Raw genomic sequence first — 20,616 nt, forward strand, 5'->3', positions numbered from 1 at the left:
CAGTGAATATCGCAGCAGAAGAAACCGAACGGAGCCATTTAAAATAGACACCCAATGAAACTAAAGCTTAAAGGATTAGATGCAGAAAATGCAAACGATGATTTACACTTTGCTTTAAAACAGCGTTTAAAGGCTGTCTTTTCCATTTAATTCTTTAAAATGTAATAGCTGTGTAACACCCCCCTCCCCCGAAGCCTGCTTTTCTGTAAACCTTGGATCGGCGGTTTAATTGAGGAGCGCTCCCCCTACTGGATTCCTTTAAGATGTTATTTATTTAGCACTCACGTGGGCACAGAAGGGGGGGTGGGGCGGGGGGAAAGAGTCCAAAGTAAAAAATCCGTAACAAATACAACAGCTATCGGGGCAGCCTCGGAAGGCCCCCAAGATATACCCAGCAACCACGTTTGTTTGCAACAGATTACATGTTCCTAATTTATTCTTAGCATAATTAAGCCTTTTGGCTATTTTGCAAAATTAGGAGCTGATCGGCTTTTTCTACTGGCTATTAAAAGGCGCAGCCCCCGCGCTCATTTTGCTTGCTGTGCGTCAGTTTGCATTTTGCCGCAAAGAGAATAAAGCAAGAGAAGGACTCCGCTTGCAGTATTTGGAGGCCGAAGAGGGAATCATACGACAACAACAACAATAGCGACAACAACAGGCAGCATTTAAGCGCCATGGAAAAGCTGCTGAAAACCGAATTGAAAACTACGGTTTTGAAGGCATTTGGGAGCTCGGGAGGCGGGTGCATAAGCCAAGGGCAGAGCTATGAAACCGATCACGGGCGGGTGTTTGTTAAAATCAACAGCAAGCCTCAGGTTATCGACGACATTGACAATTCTGTAGTTACTAATATGGCTGCATTCGGGAAGACGGGTGGGCGGGTGGCTGCTCCCCTTTGGCAAGCTGAATCCGGTGTGGGATTGTCCTCGATTTATATGTTGTGGTGGGCGAGGTCCGGGGACCTTTAATATTGTTCTGAGATCGCTTGACGATAGACGACTGGTTTTCTCTTGTTACGTGTGAAATCTAGAGAGAAATAGCTTTACAGTGATTCTAAGATGATGATTTCAGTTTAGGAGGCATCCTATAGCTAAAGCTCTCAGTAAAACCAATAATTAAAGCCTGTTTAAAAAAAAAGTTTAAGGACTTGGAATAAGGATCCAGTTAGGTCATCTCCTGACTCAGTGTTGAGAACACTTGAAATCTTACAGTACAATCCCTTTTTGCTTCCAGATATTTAATAGTGTGCAATCAAACCAAAATATACAAACAGTGGATTACCTGTGGTAATCTGTATTTAATTCCTGGTTTGTCACACCGTAGTCAGTAGTTCTTTCTCCCATGCTCTTGTTGACTAACATGTGAATTCAAGTAAAGCAAGCCTATGCCTTAGAAATTATTCTGATTTATCTTCCCATAGTTTATCTGTGCATAAACAGATCTATTCCAGAGAATTATTAATTAATCTGATTATGCTAAAAGAGTTTTCTAATGTTGTACACAGGACAAATTGGCAATACTGCTATCAGTGGGCCCTACATTAGTGAATTACATGCAGGGCCCTTGTTATTCTTTATTTGTTACCTATTGGTAAATTCCATTCCAGCATTTTGAGTGTGTGTGCAAATCCCAGCTTTCAAGGATAGGCTAGTTTACAAATCTAAATAAATGTGACTGCCTAACATTTCCACTGAAACTTTATTAAAATTTGCTGTCTTTACATTTTTCCTCCATATATTAATTCCTTACAATGACAAAAAAAAGCTCTCCTGCGACAGCCAAATGTGCAGCTTAAGGAACGGTTGTATTCAGCCCTGTTCTTCTTTCTGACCAGGCTAGGACAATGTTTGAGGGGGAGATGGCAAGTTTACGAGCCATTCAGGAAACCAACACTGTGCGGGTCCCACAGCCAATTAAAGTGATGGATCTGCCAGGAGGTGGAGCTGCGTTTGCCATGGAGTACCTCAGAATGAAGCGCCTCTGCAAGTATGGTTGAGGGCTGCTCAGACAGGGGTGGGGAACTTCTTTCATCCCAAGGGCTTCATGCAATTTCAGGGACACTCAAGGGCCTGCATTCTAATGGTGTGCAGGCAAAGGGGTGGGACCAAAATAGGGCAGCAACAAAAATCCAGCATGTTGTCGCTCACAGCTCTTAGGATTGCTTTCAGTGGCTAAACCAGAGGAGAGACATTTTAGCCTCTTGGGTGGGAGGCATTGCACAAAAGTCAGGAAATGACCAAACTCTTTGTGGCTGGGGAGAAGGGAATGGCTATCAGAAAGGCACATAGACATTTGGGGAAGCTTGGAGGGCCAGACTGAATCTCGGGCTCAATTTCTTTCTAAGTTTCCCAACCAAGCTGGGTTGTTGGTTCTCTGCATTTTCTTATGTGTTGCCTCTCCATGGCAATTTTGGGAAGGGAATGTTTTATCGTCTTTAAACATAATAGGCTTGGAAGTAAAGTATATTATAGAGAATTAACAAGCTCACATCCATATCATGGGAGGACTTCAGTGAAGTTATGCCAGAAGGGAAATTCTCCCATTACTTACCTCAGCTCCATGTACTCTGCACCTTGACAATTATATGCATCTGTCAAAGTGCTGAGAATGTCCATGCTGTTTTGTATGGAATGTTTGGGCTGGATGGGCTTCCTGCGGGCCAAATGCTAACTTTCAGACCTCACATGGTTCTTAACGTCTATAAAATCTTTATAGTTTGATCTGGGTTTTGCTACTCAGTTTCAGTGGAAGGCAGATGCTTAGTTGTTTAGAGACCAGTGATCCATTGCTCTTTAAGGGCTTTTTCAATCATGCAGTGTAGTTCAGAACTAGGCATAAGGGCTGTAGTGACTTGGTGAGGAAATAGTCAGACCAGATAGGGGTGAACAACCATCAGTTCTAGGGCTGCCTATGCCCTTTGGCCTAATTTCAACAGCCCTGTGCAACTGAGTGATTTAGACTGCTAAAAGCAATCTACTGCACCTCTGGAAGCCCCTACTTCATGGGGAGAAATAGGTAGGGATGCAGGGCGATGTTAGAAAGAGAAGGAAGTTGGTAGAGAGAGGCTCTATTAAGAAGACTCAGCACAAGAGCAGGAAGGATGCTGTTGTGTACCTCTGCCCTACAATGGCTCATGTATTGTGTATCCACTCTCCCAGGCATCTGTGTGTAGAGCATAAAGGCCTGCAGTTGCGAGCCATGATCTGAATGATGGTCATTGATTGCAAGTTGAAAATGTGAGAGCCAGTGCGGTGTAGTGGTTAAGAGCATGGGACTGGGACTCGGGCGATCTGGGTTCTAGTCCCCGCTCAGCCATGCAGCCAACTGGGTGACTTTGGGCCAGTCACAGACTCTCAGCCCAACCTACCTCACAGGGTGGTTGTTGTGGGGATAAGATGGAGGAGGAGATGTAAGCTGCCTTGAGCCCTTTGTAGGAAAAAGGCAGGATATAAATCGGGGGGGAAAAATGCCAGTGTGAGATTAGAGAGTGGGGGGGGGGAGCAGGAAGAGGGAGAAGATGATTGTTTGGCCCTACCCACCTCCAGGTTTTTCAGTAATACTGAAGCTGTGAACCCTCTGAATTTCCCCTGCTTTCCCTTATAGATCACTGTGCCATTAGGCTGGGCTGTGTCAGGATCTGGGCTGCTCTGAGGCTCCATCTGGTGGCCAGAACCAGAATGCCCACTTCAGTATTCACAAGATTGGTCCCAGGCCCTGCTGTAGCTTTCAGCCTTCTGATGAGTGACAGCTGGGAGCTCTGGCAGAAGAGCTATCTAAGAGCAACCCCTTTGCTCCAGTTCTTCCTGTTTGTTGTAGTGCCTGCATCTTGCTTGTCTTACCTCAGCAAAGCAGGTTTTTCTGTTAGTTCCGGTGTGGTTCAGCTCCTGCACTTGTCTCTGGTTCCTGCTGTGTCCTGCCTTGCCATATACAACTTCTGCACCTTGCCTGATCTGATTCTTGTCCTGTCCCACCTTGCTGTATCACCTTAGCAATGCAGGTCTTCCTGCTAGCTGTGGGTCAGTTCCTGTACCTTGCCTAATCCTTGCTGTGTATCCTACCTTACCCTGCTGTTTCACTACCTTGTCTTCCTTGCCACACCTTCATCGCTCCCAAATCCTGCCCGGTTATCCTGCTTCAAGAAACCTGCACCTCTGTTTGTCTTGCTGGTTCTCAGCCTTTGGCTTGTTCATGATGATGCCTTTGTCTTGCCCTGATACATACTTCTGGATCCTGACCTTGGCTTGTTCTGTCACAATGACTTAGACTTGCTATTGAACTTTGCTATTGGACTTTGTATTCTGTTTTACCCTGGGTTCTGTTTTGCCCTGGTGGTGGTGCCTCTGCCTTGCATCCTGCAACCATGTCCCAGCCCCAGACAGGGTACTCTCAAATGCTATGTTAGCCTTAACACAGACCCTACGAGTCTTATTGTTTGGAGAATGTGATGGCCACCTAGAGACACACAATCGTCCATTCTGTTTTCATTGGTTGACTCTTGTTAGTGCCCCCCATGCTCTTTCAGTCAAAAGTCATTGAGTTCCAGCTCCATAGTTACAATAGGTAGTATCTAGTGTGCCAGCCTATCCAGAAGGATACCATGGTCGATGGTATCGAAAGCCACTGAGAGGTCTGGGGGAAGGCCGTCCCTTAGAGAGGCGTTGACAACCTTCAGGATCCAGGTGCCAATCCCGTCCTTGGCTTTCTTGAGTAGCCAAGATGGGTAAGGGTCCAGTAAGCAGGTGGTAGGATGTACTTGTCCAAGCACTTTGTCCACATCATCAGGCCACAGCAACTGAAATTCATCCATCAATTGTGGACCAGACGGCAACATTGGCACCTCCCCCGAAGGTTCTGAGTCACTAGTGGAGTCCAGCTCGTGACGAATCTGAGCTGTTTTCTCCTTGAAATGCTTGGTGAAGTTGTCACAGTGGGCCGTCAAGGGTAGCACAAGATCTTTTTTTGGGCCTGGATGAACCAGCCCCTGTACCACCCGAAAGAGCTCTGCCGAACGGCATTGTGAGGAGGCAATGGAAGCGGAGAAGAATTTCTTCTTTGCTGCCCTCACCGCCACAGCTTAGGCCCGATAATGGGCTCTTAAGTGTGTTCGGTCAGATTCATCCCATGATTTCCTCCACCTACGCTCTAGATGTCTCCCAATTCGCTTCTTCGCCCGTAGCTCAGATGTATACCAGGGGGATGAATGGGCTCTGCCAGGCGGGAGAGGACACTTAGGAGCAATCGTGTCAATAGCCCTGGTCATCTCCCCATTCCACAGTTCGACCAAGGCATGGACAGGCGCACCAGCCTTATCAACTGGGAATTTCCCCAGGTCCTTCAGGAATCCATCCGGATCCATCCGGCTCCGGGGGCTGACCAGCACAATCGGGTCCGCACCCTTACAGAAGGAAAGGCCGCTCTCGAGCTCAATCCTCACGAGGAAGTGATCTGACCACGACAGGGGTGTCAGACACAAGTTCCTCACCCTCAGATCTAAATTAGATTGTGCTAGCATAAATGAGATTGAGTACAATGCAGATACTGTTTGCTGCTGTGCCAGGCTTCCCTGGAAAACCCATCATAACACTAAAGGTAGTTTATGCTGGTGCAATGTAATTCATATTATTGGTGGTGTCACTGCCCTATGTATCATGGCCTTGTGATTGGGTAAACATAGCCACCATCATTCCTAGCCAGCATAGTAAATGATTGTGCTGGCTGAAGATGAGGTCAGTTCTAGGCCTCTGTGAGGCTCCCATGTTGGAGAGGGCTCTCAACACATCTCCAGGTTCAAAAGACTTCCTTTGAATCTGGGTTTGCTTATGATCTTGTCACACACAGGACCAATCTGAATGTACGCACAACTAGCTTGTGTGGAATGAGATACTGTGAATCCATCCGCTTGTTATCTGAAGAGCTTGGTGTTGATCAAACATATATACCACAATGAAGGACTAAGCATCGGTTGACAGTTACTGGTTATTCATAAGATTTTAGGGAACCCAGCAGGAAAATTCCAGGTATTTTTTGTCATAGTTTGTTCTGGAAAATAAGGTAGCATTTCAGCGTTGACTAAAGACTTTAACATTCTCCTTTGTGCCTATTTAAACATTAGAGTTCCTGAAAATTATGAAAGTGCTAACATGTATGGCTATATTAAAGCATTGTCTCATATAAGGCACTTCTTTTCCATGTTTATGTCAATCAGTATTTCTGACAGATAGTACTGATTTGGTGATTTCTCAAAGTTAATTCCAAATTTACTAATTCCAGACCTTAGCATTCTTCATGACAGAAAATGTCTTTTCCTTCTCAGTGCCTTCCATAATATGCATGAATCTGCAATCTCTCTTTCAGGCTGATGCTTTGGGGGTCTCTTTAATATACTCTTAATCCATAAGGTCAGGGTGTATTTCCTTTTTTCCCCTAGGTACTCTGCAAAACTTGGAGAGCAAGTAGCAGACCTTCACCTTTATAACCAAAAACTTGGAGGGAAATTAAAGAAAGAAGAAAACACTGTTGGTAGAGTATAGATTCTGAGCACTAGTAGAGCTATGTAATAACCGCTCCTTTGCTGATGATCTCAGGCCAGACGAAGTTAGTAGTGCTTAAGTGCACTTAAATTTGCAGGATGTAAGCACTACATACTTTGAATGAAGGCCGAGGTGTTTATTATGTACTACTCTATTAACCATTGTATTCAGAAGTATATGCAAGTAATATTATTCTCACATTCCTTTTATCATATTGACCTTTCTATCTCTAAAACTCTGCAGAGCTATATTTATATAAAGAATTATTTTCTCCCTATAATTTTCTGCTGCTGTCTAATCCTTCTCTACCATTTCGTTAACATGGTAAATAAACACTGCAGGTGACGATGATCCTGCAAATATAACTGTTTACTGCAGCGGTTTACTGTTACTATACTAGTCTACTATAATGTAAGCCTCAGTGAGTCCAATGTGACTTACTCTCAGGAATGTGGCTATAGGACTGCTCTTCTAGTATCTAAGGCTCAATTCTATACCCACGTAGAGTATAGCCAAACTGAGGAAGGCTGGGAAGCGAGGACCTTTCCCTGCCTAAATGAGTCTGGAATTGTGGCTTCGTGGAATTAAGCCTCACTAAAATTATTGCCACTTTCTTTTGAGTAGGTATACCAGAGTTCGTACTGTAAATAAAGGAAATGTCTTCCCCTTTGTTTTTCCACTGTGCATCCTGGGGAAATGATCTCTGGCCCTTAACCATCATCTGAGGAGCCCTATGATAGCTCTGATCTTGGAGCAGCAAAACACAACTCTGCCCTCCTTCCTCATCCCCTCTGGAAGAATTGCACAGGCTACTCTCTGCTCTCTGAGGTTGGGAAAGCAGCCTTGGAGTGGGAGAGGAAGGGAGTTTCAGGGGACAAGGAGGAGAGGAGACTTGGGAAGCCAGGACATGATTTATCCTGACATCTCTCCTATTCAGATGCTCATGCCCATTGGTGCCCTGCAACAGCAGGGGGTTGGACTCAGTGGCCTTCATGGCCCTTCCAACTCTTCTATTCTGTGATCTTGATTAGATTTTGCTTGATTAATTTGATATTGATTTTGTTTGACAGGGAAAGGGGCAGGCCACACTGAATCTCACTATGTGGATAAGTTTGGATTCCATACAGTCACTTGCTGTGGCTATATATGTCAGGTAGGAGCCAGATTTGCACAAAGGATTTATACCATTAGATGTGGATGATTTATAAATAGTTTGCAATTTATCGTGTTTAATTCTCAGCTGTTCATCTCTGGGGATGTTTGCTTTCTTTCTAAAGGTAGATGCCACAAGTTGCTCTGTCTTGATCAAAAAGGCTTATCTTTCTCCCATCAAATCTATCTTCATTATTAAAGAAGATGCAAGATCAAAGACACAGCTACCTTAGTATTCTGGACACACTAAGGAAGGTTGATTTGGTCCAGCATAAAAGGTGGACCAATATAATGGCTGCTCTGTGGCTACCAGTTTCTGTCAAGTTTTAATAGCTGCTGCCATATAAACAGAATGCATTTACTGAAAGAGCACTTCTGAAGTCTCTGTACACTGTGTGAAGAACTTTAGGACATTTTCAGTTCTCAACCATGTGACTGGACCATGTTCCACTGGGATGTGGGTACTGGAACTCTTTCCTCGCTTTCCTGCCTCCTTGCAGTCAGCTTGGGAGAATCATGCCAGCTCCCTCTCCAGTGCTGGGAACATGATCTCAGAGAAGGGTACAAGAAGGTGTGTGGGTGGGTAAGGAGGGGAGAAGACTGGAGAGGCCAGGGATATGAGCTGTCCGGCGCCAAAAGGTCTGTCCAGCAAACGTGCAGGGTGGGAAGACAGGGAGGTGAAGATTGCGTCTGCCATTCTGCCTGCTAAGCATATGATGATCATAAGCATCATGGGTGCAACCCACAGTATTGCCCTCTGTGCAAGACCCTGGGACTGGTGCGGGCTGCTCTACCATCCTTCTTTTGTTTACTTTGTCTTCCCACAGTATGTGCATCTGGGTGCATTCCATTTTGGCAATGGAAATGGAAATTCTTCTCCGCTTCCATTGCCTCCTCACAATGCTGTCCGGCGGAGCTCTTTCGGGTGGTGCAGGGGCTGTTACATCCGGGCCCAAAGAGAGATCTGGTGCCACCCTCGAAGGCCCGCTGTGACGACTTTGCCAAGCATTTTTGGGAGAAAATCACTCAGATTCACCACGAACTTGACTCTGCTATTGAATCAGATTTCACTGGGGAGTTGCCATCGACGCTGTCGAGTCCACAATTAATGGATGAATTTCAGTTGTTGCGGCCTGATGATGTGGACAAGGTGCTTGGATGAGTACGTCCTACCACCTGCTTACTAGACCCATGCCCATCCTGGCTACTTAAGAAAGCCAAAGACGGGATTGGCACCTGGATCCTGGAGGTGGTCAACGCCTCTTTAAGAGACAGTAGGATACCGTCCTCTTTAAAAGAGGCGGTAGTCTGACCAGTCCTAAAGAAGGCATCCCTGGATCCAGAGGTGGCCACCAATTATAGACCGGTGGCCAACATCCCATTCCTGGGCAAGGTACTAGAGCAGGTGGTGGTGGGACAACTCCAAGCACTCTAGGATGAAACTGATTATCTGGACCCATTTCAGTCCGGCTTCAGACCCAGGTATGGCACTGAATCTGCCTTGGTTGCCCTGTACGATGACCTGTGCAGGGAGAGAAATGGGGAGTGCATCCCTGTTAGTTCTCCCGGACCTCTCAGCGGCTTTCGATACCATCGACCATGGTATCCTTCTGGATAGGCTTGCGGGATTGGGGGTCGGAGGCATTGCTTTGCAGTGGTTCCGCTCCTATCTCAATGGCCGATTCGAGAAGGTGGTGCTGGGGGACTATGGCTCTGCGCCATGGCAGTTATGCCATGGAGTTCCGCAGGGGTCCATTTTGTCCCCTTTGCTTTTTAACATCTACATGAAACCGCTGGGAGAGGTCATCAGGAGGTGTGGGCTGCGGAATCATCAGTACGCTGATGATACCCAGCTCTGCCTCTCGTTTTCCACCAATCCAGGTGAGGCAGTGGCTGTGCTGAACCAGTGCCTGGCCGAGGTAATGGGGGCTGGATGAGGACCAGTAAACTGAAGCTCAATCCAGACAAGACAGAGGTCCTTTTGGTGGGCGGTTCAGACCTTGGGATGAGGGACTTGGGCCTAGTCCTAAATGGGGTTGCACTCCCTCTGAGGGACAGGGTTCGCAGCCTAGGAGTGCTCCTCGACCCTGAGCTGTCTCTGGAAGCCCAGGTGACGGCGGTGGCGAGGAGCGCCTTCCTTCGGCGACGGCTGATCCATCAGCTGCGTCCCTTCCTAGAGAATGACTGCTTGGCGACAGAGACACACACGCTGGTAACTTCCCAATTAGATTTCTGTAACATGCTCTACGTGGGGCTGCCCTTGAAGATGGTCCGGATACTTCAATTGGTGCAGAATAGAGCTGCCAGGTTGCTGACAGGGACTGGGCGTTGTTCTCATATAACCCCAGTTCTCAGTCAGCTCCACTGGCTCCCGATTGAAGTCCAGGCCCAATTCAAGGTGTTGGTTATGACCTATAAAGCCCTTAACGGCTTGGGTCCTGGTTAACTGAAGGAGCGCTTACGTCCATATATGCCCGCCCGCCCCTTGAGATCAGTGGGAGAGGCCCTTCTCCGGGAACCCTCCGTGAAGGACATTAGGAGGGTGAGTACTCGGAGAAGGGCTTTCTCTGCGGTGGCGCCCCACCTATGGAATGTGTTCCCCAGAGAGGTCCGCCTGGCGCTGTCGTTATTTGTATTTCGGCACCTGGCTAAGAACTTTTTATTTAAAACTTATTTTAATTGTTAATTTATTTATTTAACTAGGTTCCCCCCCCCCCTTTTTTTCCCTTTTTTAAAAAAATTTTTAGCCGAGAATGCACTGGGGTTTTATTGCACTGGGGTTTTATTGTATTGTTATTTATTGATGTTTTGTGAGCCGCCCCAAGGCTTTATTGCGATGGGGCAGCATAGAAATGTTTTAAATTAATAAATTAATAAATTTTTTGTGGGCTTTTTTTTTGGTTCATGTTTGTGTTATTGTGGCTGTGAACAGAGGTGGCACTCTGAAATTATAGTCAAAATGATGAGAACAGTGGTCCTCCACTGAAGTGTTCAGTGGATAAATACTTTATGCTCTGTATTACTGTTTCTTTATGATCATCTAATTATTGTTATTTTTATTTTGCAGACAAATGAATGGCAGAGTGACTGGCCCACTTTCTTTATACGCCACCGTCTCCAAGCCCAAATGGATTTGATTGAGAGAGATTATGGAGATAGAGAAGCAAGAGAGTTGTGGTCTCAGCTAAAGGTAAGGGGGAGATGCAAAAATACCCCACTGAGAGAATAAGAGGTCTGTGTACCACGCTCTGCATGGGTTAAGATAGAAGTGCACTGGTATTTTTGCCTTTCCACATTGCTGTTACAGATTTACTACAGGCATGAGATCTCCTTCCTTTGCGTGATCATCTCGGGAGTTTCTTGAGCATGGCTCGGACATCAGTTCTTTTTATGCTTGGATTACCTTTCTAGTAGCATATGTGATGGGAATACTTTTACCTTTCAATAAAAAGCTGTTTGTATCATTGAAAGCTCTGTTATTGTGTTTTTCTTTTAAGACAAAAGATGTTATTGTATGAGTTGTTTTTTCTAAACTAAAACCTCAGTATTCATGTTTTATTGCCGTGTTGGCACTTTGCGATAAATAAGTGGGTTTTGGGTTGCAGTTTGGGCACTTGGTGTTTAAAAGGTTCGCCATCACTGAATTTTCATAATTCAGACAGACTAGTTTTTGCCCAAAGTTGCCTTAATGGAAGAATAAATAGGGCCCTTCTTTACCTAAATGCCTATTTAGTTCCTCATTACAAATGTTCAGGCTGGTGACCTCCCCCCCAACCCCCCCCCCCCCCAAGAAATCCACAATGTAACAAGAGCTTATTTGGCTTCACTCTGCTTGCAGCCCAAGAGCTAATCCTGAAAGTTGAAGGACATTCTGGAGCAGTCCAACTGAAAGCTGAAGCAGCATTCTAGATGGGGCACTGGGCTACTGCCCTGTCATGGGGAAACTGGGAGAATTCAGTCATGCTGCTTTGCAAGTGCATTTCTGATCCTGCAAGAAATTACTGGGTCCAAGAGAAGCAAAGCATATGAGTGCCACTATAGCATGTTGGAGGTTTTGAATGAGAGAGCATGAATATCTATGGTATTTTTCTTATTTTGAAACATACACAAAGAACATTTTTGGAAACAAATCAGCACTCTCTCAGCAAGTAAAACAACTGCTGATTTATTGGACCCCCTGCAGTCCCAAGTACTTCCCATTCAGCTAAAATCATAGCCCTTTGCTTCTTTCTGAATCGCTTCTGTCTGACTGTCAAACTTCCTACAAATCATTTCTCTGTGTCACATTCCTCAAAAGGGGAAAAGGATTTTCCAGTAGCTAAGAAAAATGGCCCCATTATTAAAGAGCTGTGATATTATTTTGTCAAATCCTGGACTACCCACATCATTTTCTCAGGCAAAAGCATATCAATAACTCAATCATGCTAACCAAAACATGATAGGTAAAATGTAGACATTAGATTAAAGGAAATAAAAATGTGACATTTAGGACTTAAAATGTTTTCTGCCTTAGAAGGTATCAGTTCTTGACATTTTCTCATTAAATGTTTGGCTTCCCTGGATGATTGTTAAGGTTTTTGTTTTTGCTTTTTATAGCGAAAGATTCCGGAGATGTTCCGTGATGTGGAGATCATTCCTGCACTCATTCATGGAGATCTGTGGGCAGGAAATGTTGCTGAGGATGACTCTGGCCCAATCCTCTTTGATCCTGCTTGTTTCTACGGCCATTCAGAATTTGAACTTGCAATTGCTATGATGTTTGGTGGGTTTTGCTGCTCTTTCTTTTCTGCTTACCACAGCAAAATCCCCAAGGCTCCAGGTTTTGACAAGCGCAATAAACTTTACCAGTTATTTAATTATATTAATCACTGGAACCACTTTGGGACAGGATACCGGGGATCTACCCTTAATGTTATGCGAAAACTTTTAAAATAATCCTTAAACACGGGCTGCTTGAATAAATGATTTCCTTTTTGGTGTTAGAACATCATCAAATGCATTTGAAAGATGAGGAGGCACTTGCAGTGCTTTCATAATTTTTGCATCCTGTAATTATTAACCAACATATAAATAAGCACTTTGGTATGACAGGGAGAAGTGCTGCCCGCTCATGTCTGTATTTAGTGATACTGGGCTAAATGATCAACAGGCTGACTCCGCATGAGGCACCTTCCAATGTTCCACTGTGGTTGGTTCTATAGTTAGCAATCTGGTCCCCCACTATTGAAACTCATGGTTCAGCCTGCATTGTACTTTGCCAATTTCAGAATGGTTAGTAAATTTCAAAGGAGTAGCTGCAGAAACGAAGAGCATGCAAATCTGAGAGTATATTCAAACATACACGGTGGCTTGTATGCTCGTAACAATCCCCCCCACCCCGCTCCTTCCATACGTGTATTGCTACATTGCATTGCATTATAAGCAGCTCTTGAAGGTTCCCTCAACTGCAAAAGCAGTGCTGGCACAGGGCAGCTCACTGCAAGGAAGCCTGCTTTTACACAGAGGTGCCTTTGTAGACTTCAGGATCACAGCTTTAAGCACTTCTGTGCAAATGGGTATACAATGTCTTTAACACTTAACTATAGAGCCTGTAATCCAGGTTCTGAGTCACCAGTTTCTCCTTTGCATGGAGAATGCTCCTGGGGTCTTTTATGTGTATTAGAATGGTGTAACATGGTGTCCTGCAACAGCAGGGGGTTGGACCCGGTGGCTTTCATGGCCCCTTCCAACTCTACTATTCTATGATTCTGTTGTGCAGTGAACAGGGTAAAGTGATGCCTGTTGTGGGGGGACCTCAGCTTCATATGCATGCGGATGGTGACTGACCTAGAAAGACACTGAAGGGTTTATTAATAACATTAATGAATTATGCATAAAACTCCAACCCAGTGTTTAGCTGTTGTGGAAAAGGCAAATTTCATGCTAGGTACACTAATTTGAAAATAAAACTGCTGATATCATACTAGTTTTAAACAAATTTATGGTGTGACCATACATAAAATTCTGTGTACAGTTCTGGTCACAGTACCTTTAAAAAGGGGGATCACAGAGTTGGAAAATATCCAGAAAAGGGCAACCAAAGTAATTGGAGCAGGGAAGATGCTCGCTTCCATATAGCCTAAAGTGTTTGATCCTGTCTGGTCTTAGAAGCTAATCAGCATCAGGCTTGGTTGAAATCTGGATGGGTGCCTTAAATGCTGTGAACCACCCAGAGAGCTTCGGTTATGGGTGGTCTAGAAATGCAATGAAACATGTTTTGCAAAGAACTGTTTCCTATAATGACAGCATAATCCTGTGCATGTTTAGACAGAAAAAGGCCTATAACTCCTTGCATTGCACCTTTAAGGCTCAGTCATATGCAAGTTTAGATGAAAAATGTCATGCCATCTAGCAGGACTGCCCTGGCTAACAAATGTTGCAAGGATTAGTCCAGGATTGCATGCCATTAACAACTTTCATGCATTGTTAATATTGTCAGTTCTCATTAGAAAATATATAAGTAATTTATAAATAGTAAAGTAAGTAAATATTGAAATAACTACTGGATTGTTCTAGTATGGCCATGTTTTCTCTATTATGTGAATTTTTCATGGAGCATGAATGACTTGCAACATGTAGAATTTTAAAGCATTTTTAATTTGGAAGAGTTACTATAAAAATCATTGGTCCTTTGTCACGTACTTCATCATGATCACTTGCTGTTTCCGTTGTAAATTAAGTGAATATTGGGGCAATCTTCATTTATGATGGAAAGTAGTTACAAAAATATCTTGCTAAGTGATCCAGGGCTTTAAACATTCACTTTAAGGATAACAGACTTGAATTAAAGTTGTGCAACATTTACTTTGTATATAATATGATAGTCAAATAAAATGTTGACATGCTCTCACAATGTGTTGTTATAATTCCCACCATCAGTGAACCCAGGTGGTTGAGTACATCTAACTTTGGAAGTGAAATGGAGCTACCTCAAAATAAGACAGCAGTTTCTTACATAAGCAGGTATGCAGAAATGGCTCTCCCCCCCCCCCCCCTCCTGCTATTGTCTGTATCGGGAGTTTCTCCATCCATCATCACCATTAGAGATACCCATTCTCTTCTGCACATAATGTGATGGTTCTTCCTGAAGAGGGCAGCTGCCTCTTAGTCTGGTGTCTCAGCTTTGATCATTCCGCCTTGGGTGACTCTGCTAGGAGACCAGCCCAGTGGGAGAATCTGGCCTCGTGGGAGCCTTGCTCTTGGCTTTGCTGACACTCTTAAATACCTTCACCATTTAACGTGTGAGACCCTAAGAGGAGTCTCAAACCTTTAGGTTTGGAAGGGGTTTTACAAGCCTAATTGCTGGGCTGGGCAGGGGAGGGGATGAGGGAGCCTATTATGGAAAGCTTCTGAGCCACCTCTGTCCTGTTGGCCAGACATTCCTCCCTGCACTTCAAAGTGTATAGGAAATACCCTGAAGGTGGGGGTGGGGGGGATTAGCATTGGTGGTTAGATGCTGTTTGAAGTACTTCCCTCTCTGTCCTGTGCAAGGATGTATAGAGATGAAGGCAGTATCCTCCTCTCATCCCTGCTCCTCAACTATATTGCTCCAATGCTCAAGTTTGGGGCTGGCACTTACAGATCAAAGCCTCTGACACTATAAGAATATAGAAAGCTACCTGAGTTAGGACAGACTTCTAGTCTAGCCTAGTATTTTCTACCTGGTCTGGCCCTCTAGGGCAGGGATCCTCAAACTTTTTGAATAGGGGGCCAGTTGAAAGGTGCCAGGGATGAGCCCGGGCCACCAAGGTGGTGCAGGCAGGGGGTGTGGGCCGGGGGGGTGCGTGCACGCACACAAAAAGGCAGGGGCATGTGTGCACAGAGATCATTTTCTCCCAACGAGTCCTCGGAGAGAAGGATCTCTGGGCAAGGCCCCAGCTTGCTCGCAAGGAGATCCTTTTCTCCGAGCAAGTCCAAAACGATCTCCTTGCAAGCATGCCAGCACCTTGCCACATGCCTGCATGTGGCGAGCTATGGCGGGCCAGATCAATGGGCATGGCGGGCTGGATCCAGCCTGTGGGGCGTAATTTGAGGACTCATGCTCTAGGGTCTTGGGATGAAGTCTTTCATATTCCCTGCTATCAGGATCTTTAACATCACAAAGAGAAGCCTCAGGGCAGGTGGGAAAGAGGAAAGACAGGAATGTTGAATTAGAAAATAACACCAAGCATGTGCACTGTGTGCCTTTCCCTCTACTGAGAACCACAGCCTGTTCCCAAACTCTTCAAACTGGGCTTTCTTTCTAAGGGAGAAATTAAGCTTGGACTCCAATTCCCTTGGCAGTACTGTGTGCGTCTTCCTTTTCCTATTCAAGTGTTTAGGGACTTGGAATGAATAAGCATGCACCTGTGTCCACTGTTTAATGTATCCTGTACCTGTAGAATGATACATAACTTCGGCTGCTCCTCTGTTGATGCTGCTGGCTTCATGGATATGCTTTCCCTGTTGCCCGTGGCAGGGAGTAGCACCAGGGACATTTTCCAGATGCACCAGGGACATTTTCCAGCATTGCTGTGGCACTTTCAGGAACAGTCTTCTAAGTTAATACTTGGTTACAGTCAGGGAGCAGGTTGTGGGAGCAAGTGGAATGTGAGCTGGAGTGACCCTATCACGTCTGTACAATTTATTTACTTTTTCTGAATGAAATGCTGGTTTCTAAGCTTTTTTTTCTCAGATGCCTTATAGCTCTCTCCTGCTATCTAAACCCTTTCTTACTATGGGGCAGGGAAAGAGAGTGAGAAGAAAAGCAAAACACCCAAACATTGGTGAAAGGTGAGACTTCAGGCAGGATGGTTTCTTCTCTCCCCTCCATCTCCCACCCCCTCACACAGTGCAGAATCCTTGGCTAAAGGAGGAAAACATGAATGCAACAATGTAGCTTTTAAGAACTCCTCAAGTCTTACCAAACTATCTGTCCTAAGGGGGAAAAAACGACAACCAGATGAGGCAGATCAAAACAGTGTGAGGGTTGCAACTGCACAACTCTGAGCTGCTTTACTGATATCACAAATAAATGTTTTGGAAGTCCTTTTCCAGTTTCCATAAATTTCCCCTTACATTCTATTTCCGGTGCCACTTAAATTGCACACACAATTATGTAGGAGTAAGCCCATTAGACTCAATGGGATTTACTTCATTACACTTTGGTTGCTTCATTGTGACAGAAGGAAAGCCTTCCCCCAGCCTCACTCCTACCAGCTTCCCTCCAAGAGGGTTAATGGAACCAAAAAAAGCCTTTCTCCAGCATAAGAAGAGGCTGGTGGTGCCTCTCATGTCCTGCAAGGTGAACAGGGCTGGGTAAACAGCATGGGAACAACAGCATGAATAGAAAATTCTGGTCACAATCAAATAGTTTTCTGAATATCCCTACAGAATAGAAAACTCAAGATGAAATCTAATGCAAGTTTAGGCAGGAAGAAGGTCTTCAACCCTGTATGATAGAGAACCGAAGGTGTGATCCCATGCAAGTTTAAACAGAGAGAAGGCAGTGTGAACTGGAACTCATCGGTCTTTCTGTATAAACTTGCATTGGATGGCTCCTTAAGGGAATGAAAGACAAAAGAAAGGCAGGAAGGAAAAGGGCAAATGGCTGCTTTACACTGTGAAGTCTATGGTTGGCCGAGAAACTTAAAATGCTGTTTTAGGGCAAAAAAAGAGGTGGTTGCCTTCTGGTGCTATCTAGTTTGGTGCTGTAGTGACATAAGTTTATGCCATAATAAAGAACACAAGAGCCATGCTGCATCATGTCAAAAGCCTACCTAGTCCAACATCCTGTTCATGCAGGAGAGTGGAGAGCCTGTTGAAAGCCCACAGACAAGCCATCGGTATAAATTAGTGACTTTAATTCTACTCTGTGGGAGCAAATTCCACAGTTTAACTAATCACTGAAGTACAAACCATTATCTGTTCTGACTGCCCCCTTTCAGCTTTATGGGATAGTTCTTTGGTTTTCTTGGATGGACAGGTGAAAAACTTCACCCACTTTTTCCGTATTATGCATAATTAGGCACATCTCTGCCATGTTTCCATTCTTGCCTTTTTTTTTCAACAATCCCATCGCAACTGAAATTTTTCACCACAGAGGAAGTTGCTCTTCCCCAGCCACTGTTCATTTGGCTGTCCTTTCCTGTACCCTTTCCAGCTCTTTTTTGAGTCTGTGCAACACTAGTATGATATTGGCAGTTTAATTTCAATGTATTTCCTAATTACACCCAACATAAGAATTGCATAAGTGCACAGATGCATCAACATTTGATTACCCTACCTACCATGACCCTAAGATCTTTTTATTGTTTGACCACTCCCAGTGCAGATCCTATCAGCATATATGTGAAGAGGGGATTCTTTGCCCCATGTGTGTCAGTTTGTTCTGCTCACTGCAGACGGAAGAATCTAGAAGCATTCTTCTTGGAACCTGGATTAGAGATTAGTTAAGTGGTAAGAAGCATTTGCTGTGTGCTCGCCATCCCTCATTCATGGAAAATTTAAAATCTTTTCCGCATCTTCCTTCAGGGCCACTCCCATATTTTCCAGCCTTTTTAGAGTGAGGCCTAGTCGCAATTCCCTTATACGGCAGCGCCACCTTGTGCTTGGTTGATAGAATACATAGGCCAAGAAGTACCCCCCCCCCCAATAAAAGTTCCGTGTAAGGACTGCACTTTTCCTTCTCCAATGACAACATAACAGGGGGTTAAACCCTTATGTAAAAGAGCCCAACGACTTAAGGGTGCAATCCTATACAGGTTTGCACAGAAAGAAGTCCCAGAATTCCTAGCACCCTCCAAACAACATTGCTGACTGGGGCGTGGGAGCGGCAGGACTTTCAGTCCACATTTACACAGGATTGCACGTTAAATGTATTAAACCATTAAGATGCCACAAGACTCGGCATCGTTTCTGTTGCAACGTGCTAACGGCTGCCCTCGGGAAGCTCTTTCCTACGCACTGCGCAAGGACGAGATGTGGAGCGGAAAGGCTCCTTCACCGGTTGATGATGGATGATGATGGATAAGGGCGCTCCCCAAGAGCTGGGCAAGGGAGAGCGCTGATAGGCCGCTTACTGACAACACTTCCTCGGAGGGAGGCACCAGCCCCTCCTTGCTGCAACTCCTGCGAGAGAAAACCCTCTCCCTCCATCCTCTCGGTGACCTCCCACTCCTATTCGTTCTCCCTCCCAGCCGACCCCACCGCGTCCCAGCCCCTTCGGCCCTCCGCCCCCTTCAGAGTCAGAGCTCTGACGCAGCGAGGCTTTTTGTCCCACGCGACGAGCCGTACGGAGGAGGCCCGGCTCTGAGCAGGCGCCAACGACAAGCGCTGTTTCTGAGGTAAAGCGAAGTCTTCGTGGGCCTCTGTGGGAAGGTGCGGGGCGTCGGTGCGGCACGTTTCCTTTGAAATGGCGACAGTTGTGGCCCTGTGGGAGTTCCTCTGAGAGGAGGAGGTGGGGATGGCTCGCAGCGACTCGTGACTCCTCCGGCGCCAGCCTCTGTACGCTTTGCTGGGAAAAAAGAACTACAACTTCCAGCATGCCTTATGCTGCTGGGGCAAGCTGGGAGTTGTAGACCCTTTCCCCTGTATAGTCTTGCATAGGGTTGCTCCTTCAAGCTGTTAAAATCATCTTGCCGCACCACTTCTACTTCAGGGCTTGTATTTGATGCCATGCCAGGGCGTGGCAATAAATAAATATTTAGTAGGTTCATCGTGTGTGAGCCTCTGTAGTATGCTTTTCCGTTCATGAGTAATGAATACTGAGTTTTCTTTCTGATTGATTAGCGACAGCCAGACCTGGAACTCGTCTGAGGTTGAAGAGGGGACTTTCAGGGCAAGGGGTGCGACTTCTCCTTGGGTTGAACATGTAAGTAGGCTTCATGTAAGTAGTGCAAAATACTCCATTGCTGTATGTTTTGGAAATTTTTGTTTGGAAAGGAATAATGTCTAATCCTATTCACACACAGTTTTAATGCTATGCTGCATTAAACTCTGTATCTAAAAAATCAAGTTAAGTGGTTGTGTTCTCTCTCTCGGCACATCTTTCTTTTGGGAAACTGCTGATATTTGGTGGGGACAGAACAGTGTTCTAGAGAAACACATCTGGAAGACAAAGTACACAGTAGGAGAAAGAACATAATTTTGTATTCTTTTTCTTTGGTGAGTGAATGGTCATAGCCAATATAGATCTGAAATACATTTGTATTTGCACTCATTTATCTGTATTGTAGTATGATTGTTGTATGACAAATTGAATGTGTCTGGGTAACTACTGGTAAATTCTAGTTTGCTGTGTTTTTTCTAGAGAAGAATTTATTTGAGTGGAAGATGGTTCTAAATGAAATGAATGATGACGGGTCTGAGCAAGATGGCAACAAATGCATGGAGCCTGATGTCATTGCCAAGGAAAACATACTAGAGAGTTTTACAGAAAAGCAAGAGACACAGGAGTTGATTAATAATCTCAGATTAGTGCATGAAGAACTGCCATTGCGAGAAACAGCTCTTCAAAAATTTAAAGGTAAGACCACTACCTTTTTATAGCTCCATTTTCAGATACATCATGCGCTATAAGGAGATGATGGATTATTAGGGAAGGGCCCCTGGGTATCACTTCCACTGCTTGAACAGTTGCTTAAAAATTGCATTTTAATTATGTTTATATGTTGCAAACTGTTCAGAAACCTCATGAGCTGTGAATGGTATATAAAACTTGTCAAATAACATAAGTGTATAGATTGGCTATGCTCATACATAATGTTAAACAGTGCAATGCAGTTACATATGGAAGGGGTGGCAAGACTTGCTTAGTGGAAAAACCAGTGTCCAGTGTTTGAGAGCCACAAGCAGGCATCCACGAATGGTGGTGTGGACAGCAAGTGGCAGCTGCAAGTGGGTGCCTGTGGCAGCG

General features: G+C 45.0%; 2 protein-coding genes across 6 annotated transcripts in view; both read left to right on the forward strand.

Annotated features, from left to right (window-relative positions):
* Positions 1-397: 397 nt before the first annotated feature.
* On the forward strand, positions 398-14,571 carry FN3K (fructosamine 3 kinase). Of its 2 annotated transcripts, none has more exons than XM_044453703.1 (6): positions 398-815; positions 1,835-1,986; positions 6,428-6,519; positions 7,601-7,683; positions 10,750-10,872; positions 10,990-11,124. In XM_044453703.1, the coding sequence occupies exons 1-6, from the start codon at positions 675-677 to the stop codon at positions 11,044-11,046; spliced, it is 648 nt and encodes a 215-aa protein (XP_044309638.1). In that variant the 5' UTR covers positions 398-674; the 3' UTR covers positions 11,047-11,124. The 2 variants fall into 2 exon arrangements, with proteins under 2 accessions (XP_044309638.1, XP_044309637.1); XM_044453702.1 differs by lacking the exon at positions 10,990-11,124 and adding an exon at positions 12,279-14,571 and having other exon boundaries at positions 402-815.
* Positions 14,546-20,616, forward strand: part of TBCD (tubulin folding cofactor D) — a 165,535-nt gene continuing 159,464 nt past the window's right edge. Inside the window, exons 1-4 of one of the 4 annotated variants that reach the window (XM_044453694.1) lie at positions 14,546-14,556; positions 18,968-19,045; positions 19,491-19,572; positions 20,011-20,226. In XM_044453694.1, coding sequence (XP_044309629.1) covers positions 20,034-20,226 — 193 coding nt within the window. In that variant the 5' untranslated portion in view covers positions 14,546-14,556; positions 18,968-19,045; positions 19,491-19,572; positions 20,011-20,033. Of the gene's footprint in view, positions 14,557-18,844; positions 19,046-19,101; positions 19,159-19,490; positions 19,573-20,010; positions 20,227-20,616 lie in introns of those variants that run through there. The other 3 variants (XR_006416959.1, XM_044453693.1, XM_044453695.1) reach the window with 3 other exon arrangements.

This window comes from Varanus komodoensis, unplaced genomic scaffold (genome assembly GCF_004798865.1).
Source record: "Varanus komodoensis strain SLA01 unplaced genomic scaffold, ASM479886v1 scaffold7_1, whole genome shotgun sequence".
In the NCBI taxonomy this organism is placed as follows: domain Eukaryota; kingdom Metazoa; phylum Chordata; class Lepidosauria; order Squamata; family Varanidae; genus Varanus; species Varanus komodoensis.

Bases quoted from the DNA above. Each gene is read 5' to 3' on its own strand.
- FN3K (XM_044453702.1), top strand. From the start codon at position 675: ATGGAAAAGCTGCTGAAAACCGAATTGAAAACTACGGTTTTGAAGGCA. The intron at 816-1,834 runs GTTATCGACGAC...CTTTCTGACCAG, and splicing joins AAATCAACAGCAAGCCTCAG to GCTAGGACAATGTTTGAGGG. The intron at 7,684-10,749 runs GTAGGAGCCAGA...TTTATTTTGCAG, and splicing joins GCTGTGGCTATATATGTCAG to ACAAATGAATGGCAGAGTGA.